Genomic DNA, 6424 nt, shown 5'->3' with positions numbered 1-6424 from the left:
CTCTCTCTCTCTCTCTCTCTCTCTCTCTCTCTCTCTCTCTCTTTCTCTCTTTCTTTCTCTCAATGTATGTTTCCGATGATACCGCCGTTCTTATTGTATGCGCGCGTGTATTGTTCATGATCCTTAAGCGAGATTAACGCCTGCATTTGAATTGAATGCAGCTGACGCAATAGCAGTGGATGGTGGATATATCAGCATCAGTCCCACTGCGCACGAACTCGTCGCGTGCTGCGATAAAATTAATATGGACGTCGCGACAAAAGCTCGAGCTTTCAACCAAATCACTTCGCTTCGCTTCGCGTCTATTATAGAATCTAAATTAATAAACGGACGCGCATAGCACGTTAATGTAAAAATGACAGAAATTCATCCGTGATTTTGTATTGCAGGTCTCCGGATGCAACTCGAAGCGAGAAAGCGCACAGGAGCGAGATAGAGAAGACGAGAGAGAAGGAGTGACAGAGAAAGAGAAGGAGAGAGAGAGAAGGAGTGACAGAGAAAGAGAAGGAAAGAGAGAGAGAGAGAACGAGAAAAGCAAAGCGTGCGCACGCATGTACGTCTACCTGTACAGATCTGACCGTACTTTGTCTACAAGGCGGATTCATCACGTGGAAAACTCGATGCGCGTTGAGTGTTAAGAACGCGCGACCCTCTCTTGTGCGCATGCGCGACATCTGCCGACCACCACGTGGGGCGACGGAGAACTGCAAGCCGACGCGTCGTCGCGCGCGCGGGCAACGCTAACTTCAAGACTCGTGTCGTCGTCGCCTCCCCTCAGCACGGGCATGCGCGGTGCGCGCCGGCGGCGGCGGCAATGTGACAATGACCTTCCATGCCATCACGGCCGTGCCCCTCAGCATCGTCACCGCTCTCGGTCTCCTAGGCAACGTGCTCACGCTCGCTACCACCGCTCTCCACCCGCTTAAAACCAGCATGAACACGCTCATGCTCAATCTAGCGCTGTGTGATCTACTATTCGAGGCTCTAGACTGCGTACCGATGACGGCCTACACCGCGCAGTCGCGCTGGCCGTTCAGCATCGCCACGTGTAAGGCGCACAACTATTTCCGTACGATCACTGTGTACGTGAGCGCCTACACGCTGCTGTTCATGTGCACGGATCGTCTGCTAACGCTATGGAGTCCCAACAAGGACCGACATCGGAACTACGTCGCTGCGGTCGTCTGGCTGTGGGTGGTCGTCGCTATCGGCGCTTGTTATACGTTCTCGATAACGAGGCTGACGTCGCCGCCACACGCGGAGTGCACCCTGGCGCCAGGCACAGCTATCACACGCATGCACTACCTCGCCAAGTTTGCGCTCGCCTTCTGCGTGCCCGTGGCGCTCTCTGGCGTCTGCGTCGGCGTGTCCTGCTGCCTCGGTTGTCGCTACGAGCAGCAATATCGACACTACACCGCCTGCGAGACGGACGTACAGCATAACTCCATAGCTGCGTCACGCGTGCATCTCATGCTAGCGCCCCGACAGAGGTATTCGGCCCGCGGCGGCGGTGACGGTGACGCTGACGATAGACTCGAGGTACGTCGCATGACGATCACCGTGTCTACGATCCTCGTCATCTCGACGCTCTTCTGGCTTCCGAATTACGTCATGGAGCTGCTGATGATATATGAACCTGCGGCGCTAGCTCGCTTCGGCATGCAAGAGAGTTACTGGCTGACGGGCGTGTCTCTCTGCCTCGCTTACTTCATCCCCGCTGCTAGACCGCTCGTGTATTTCATCCTGCTGCCGACGTTCCGGCAGCAGTGTTACCGGACTGTGCTCTGCACGAGGCAGCGGCAGCCGCAGCACTACCACGTGAACAGCTTTAGTCCTGTGCATCAGACGCCGACGGCAGCGGCTCGAGAGACGACAGTATGACAGCGATCCTAGCCTAGGTGTTCATACGTGGTGGCCGAGATAGCGGTAGTTCATGTACCTTCATCACGGTGTGTGTTTGCGTACCTTCATAGTGGGAACGTGTTCCTACACGGACATTCATCACCGGAACGTGTACGTACGTTCATGAAACCTTCATCGTATGAAGAACGAATTTCTTCGCGTACCTTCACCACGGGAACGTGTGCGTTCATGTACCTTCACCACGGGAACGTGTACGTTCATGTACCTTCACCACGGGAACGTGTACGTTCATGTACCTTCACCACGGGAACGTGTACGTTCATGTACCTTCACCACGGGAACGTGTACGTTCATTAAACCTTCATCGTATGAAGAACGAATGATCTTATCGCGTACCTTCACCCAGTGTTACATTATAGTACCTTTTACGGGCACGGGAAACGTGTACGTTGCATGTACCGTTCACCACGGGAAGTGTACGTTCATGTACCTCACCACGGAACGTGGGTACGGTGGTCATCGGTACCGCAGTTCACGGCACGGGAACGTGTACGTTCAAGTACCTACGCCAACGGAAACAGTGTAACTTCATGTACGAATTCTCGCCGGGAAACGTGTACGTTGCACGTACCTCTATCACGGAACGTGTACCGTTCATGTACCTTCTCCACGAAGCGTGTACGTTCATGTAGCGGCTTTTATGAACGGGAACGTGTCGTTCAATGTAGCCTATTATGCACGGAGAAGCGTGTACGTTCATGACCGTTCACGCACCGGGAACGTGTAACGTTCACTGGTACGCTTCATCGCTGAACGAACCGCATTGTTCTATGGCTTTTTACTCGTCCATGACGGCAACTTGTTACTGATGCACGCCTAGAACGCGTCTAAGAACTATCAGAATGCTACCCGCATCTCGGATATACTATAGATTCTTATAATCAATCTCACATTGCGGACCAAATCGGATTTATGTATATTTACGTTATCACTAATTACGTATAAAATTTATGCAGCATTCGCATCGGTTACGTCGGAATTAATATTATTATATTTAGAAGTAATACCTGTAGCATGAACAGACAACATGTACAGGCACGTACAGAGTCAGGCTACGCATGCTCGCCTAGATTTTGGAGCAAAATTAAAAAATAAATGTTCTTACTAAAAGAGAATTGTCGTAGTCACGAATGAAGACTCGTACATGCGTACTCAAAAGTGCCTGCAAATACCATCTCTTCGAATCTACATATTTCAAAATTTTCGGTGGGAGGACCTCACTCACACCATCTCCAACCTGTTCTCACCCCTTCTTTGAAATCCTGGAACCGCTACTGTCCCCCCCCCACCCTTAGGGAATTTGCTCCGCCTACGCCCGTTCAGCCATCGTGTTTTCTGAATTGATTTTACCATGCGCGCGCACTACACACGCTTTTACGTCATTTCAACCGCAGGCTCTCGTCGTCTGCTTAAATGGATTTTTTTCTAAGCGATCCTTCTTTTTATCTCATTTACACACACGCACGCACGCGTGTTTCGTATTAGCGAATGCGAATGCGGTTTTAACTTGTAGGTCATGATGGGCAGCGTGAAGGAGGTAGGAGTAATAGGCGGACGAGCGATGTTGAGCGCCCTCCAGCGAGTTTGCCAGTCACGTGTTTTAGGGCTATCAGCCGGGTGGTCATCTCTGGCGTCAGTAAGACGCTAAATGTGGGAAACTAACAAGTAAAATGGAGGTTGTGAAAAGTCTCATGGAATACACTGATTCATCGTTTCGTTACTACATTTTCTAGCATTTGTCCTGAAAATGCCCTGATTGATGGGGGAGGGGAAGGGGAAATTAAGGCCCATTAATACCATGCCCCTGGCCCCGCACGTCCCGTGTGACGCCCGTGCACACCGCAGCCGTGCTCGCACTCACGCACAGACGCGCGAACACCACGACACACACACAACACAAACATATACACATAAAATTTGCGATAGAGCCTCGTCACCTAATTTGTGATATTTGGTTTCAGTGCCTGCCACGCCATCGGGATCGCTAATGTATATTGACTAGCAAATGCCACGGCGGGGGAGTCGCACAAAATGCTAGAGTAGTCGGTACACGGCTACCGGTACGCACCGACGTACAAAATTCGATCGCGTACACGTACCAGCGGTAACGCACGGACAGTACACTGACGCCGTACATGTAGCCGGTAGTACGGACGCGAACATCAACGCGTACCACGTAACGCGTACGTACAGACCGTACAATCCGGACGCGTCACACGTAACGGTACGTACGGAGCGGACGCGTACAGCTACAACACGGATTACACGTCTACACGGACGCATGCACGTCACACGGACGAGCGGACGTAACGATAACGACGTGACACGTACACGTACACACTACAACACACCGGGACGCGTGCATATAACGGTTTACGTAGCGGACATCGGTAGCAACGTACACTCCGGTGACCACGATAATAAGCACACACATACAACAACGGGACGCGTGCACGTAACGGTACGTACGGACGCACACCCGTCTACATGTCAGTGAGGTGTTTCCTAACAGAAACTGAGACATGATAATAACTTGCATTTAGATTGGCGAGCGTGCCATTATGGTTACCTATTACCATTAGGTATTCATTACGGTTACTCTTATGTGTCTCCGAAGAGTAACGACCACGCGCCTACAGAAAGGAGTGTTAGCTGCTTCGTGAATCAGAGCCAGGAAGTGTGAACCATGTTGATGCTTCAGCGTGCTGACCTGAGCAGCATGCCACGCTACCGATATACCATGGTGGACACCCCCTTATAAAAAAAACACTTTCTTATATAAATATATATATATATATTGCGCATGAGCAATGAAGGTCAAACCATCATGCACAATGCGTTCTTCTAGACATGCTGATGACCTTGCGCAATGTATAGGAGAGAATTTTGCTATAGGAGGCGACTAGCATGATACCCTGGGCTCGGTATGAAAAAAATATAGTTGTCAATTTAAAAAAAATGGAATCATTAACAGCTATGTATATTTCTGCGCGCAAATACTTCCATTGCCACCGCTCTCCGACTATATGCTTTATCTCGTCACTTACTCTTTAATGGCGATTTCTGTTGAAGTACAACATTTCTGTAATGTGGATGTTGTGTAACAATTTAAGTAATAAACGATGAAGTTTGATAGTCAATGTTTGCACTTTTTTCATTATACACAGATTTATTACACAGATACTGAGCAAAAGCGATATTCGATTTTGTGCTCTTAAGTTACATGATCTGTGTCTATGTTCAATGTTCCCTGAAAACATCAATAAGCGGGTGGAGTGCAACAAGAAAGTACCCGACACACTAGGGGCATAATTCTTAACGAAGGTGAGGGCGGAAGACGTTAATTTGGAAGTTAGAAAGTTAATCGAGTAAAAGTTGTAATATCGGGGAAATTAAAAAATTAAGAAAAATGAATTAAGACCAAAACAGCATAGGAGGAAATAGCAAGGAAATAAAGAGGAAATGTATGTTAGCATTATATACAAGTTCCAGTTCAAAAGTTCGATTTATTACAATTCTATTTAAGAAAGCTCATTCATTTCATAAAGGCTAGAAGTACAGCTGAATATATATCACATAGCATACACATACCGCCACCTATTGGCAGACTTTGATGCGATCAGTGTCACTCTGGACAGCACTCCACGCCATTACTAAATCATTCACTATCATTACTAAATGGAAGCGTTAGGATTTATTTTTTATGGCAGGCAATGGCGAGTAATATAGGCCCTCCAGTTTCGGAATATTTCACTATAATGTTGGTTAAATTTTAAGATAACGATGCAGGAACACAGCTGAGCCAGAAACAAGGATCGCAAGGGGAAGGACGGGAGGGGATAGAGTTTTGCCCCCTATAGGCTAGGGCGCTCTGCTAATTATGAATACATTTCTACCGATGAAAGTTTATTACAGATATCTATGCTCAGATACCCCCTAATCATATTAAATGTATATTCGTCACAAACTATAACTCCTCTGGTAAGATATTGCGCATGCGCTACACACTAACTTAGCCAGATTGTGCACTGACTTGTATATGCAGTGGGCACCATACAGGTGAGGTCTTCTTCCTATTTATTAAGAGACGTCTACTGATAAAATGTTATTCTATAAATCTATGCTAGGATACGTCCTCTCTATTTTAAATGAATAATTTTTGCAAAATATCAATCTTCTCGGAAGATATTGCGCATGCACCGTTTCAGGCGTGCAGTACGGACCAAAGATATATACAAAATATAGCATGCTGAAAGACAGAGAGGAGTGGGAGACTGAGGAATGGAGGCAGGAAAGATAGCTGGGGGCGGTAGAAGAAGAACGACGTTGAGCGAGGAACAAGAAAGAAAAGGGGAAGGGCGGGAGACAATTTTTTTTCCCCACTTGAGTTCCGGACCACAGCCAATCAGCGCACTGCATTCACTCGACTTCCTCGAAGCAACAATGTAAAATGAATACCAACTATTCCTAACCCTAACCCTAACCCTAACCCTAACCCTAA

The 6424-nt window shown here is 48.0% G+C and overlaps 1 protein-coding gene across 1 annotated transcript; it reads left to right on the top strand.

The window, feature by feature from the left end:
* The first annotated feature begins 822 nt into the window (after positions 1 to 822).
* On the top strand, positions 823 to 1881 carry LOC106816271 (neuropeptide Y receptor-like). The gene has a single exon (XM_014820854.1). It carries the CDS (start codon positions 823 to 825, stop codon positions 1879 to 1881), a length of 1059 nt encoding a protein of 352 aa, XP_014676340.1.
* Positions 1882 to 6424: the final 4543 nt, after the last annotated feature.

Source organism: Priapulus caudatus, unplaced genomic scaffold, assembly GCF_000485595.1.
Source record: "Priapulus caudatus unplaced genomic scaffold, Priapulus_caudatus-5.0.1 Scaffold1334, whole genome shotgun sequence".
NCBI classification, from domain to species: Eukaryota; Metazoa; Priapulida; class Priapulimorpha; order Priapulimorphida; family Priapulidae; genus Priapulus; species Priapulus caudatus.
This window is presented reverse-complemented; position numbering and strand designations above follow the sequence as displayed.

Excerpts from the sequence above, each read along its gene's own strand:
- LOC106816271 (XM_014820854.1), top strand. The coding sequence starts at position 823 with ATGACCTTCCATGCCATCACGGCCGTGCCCCTCAGCATCGTCACCGCT.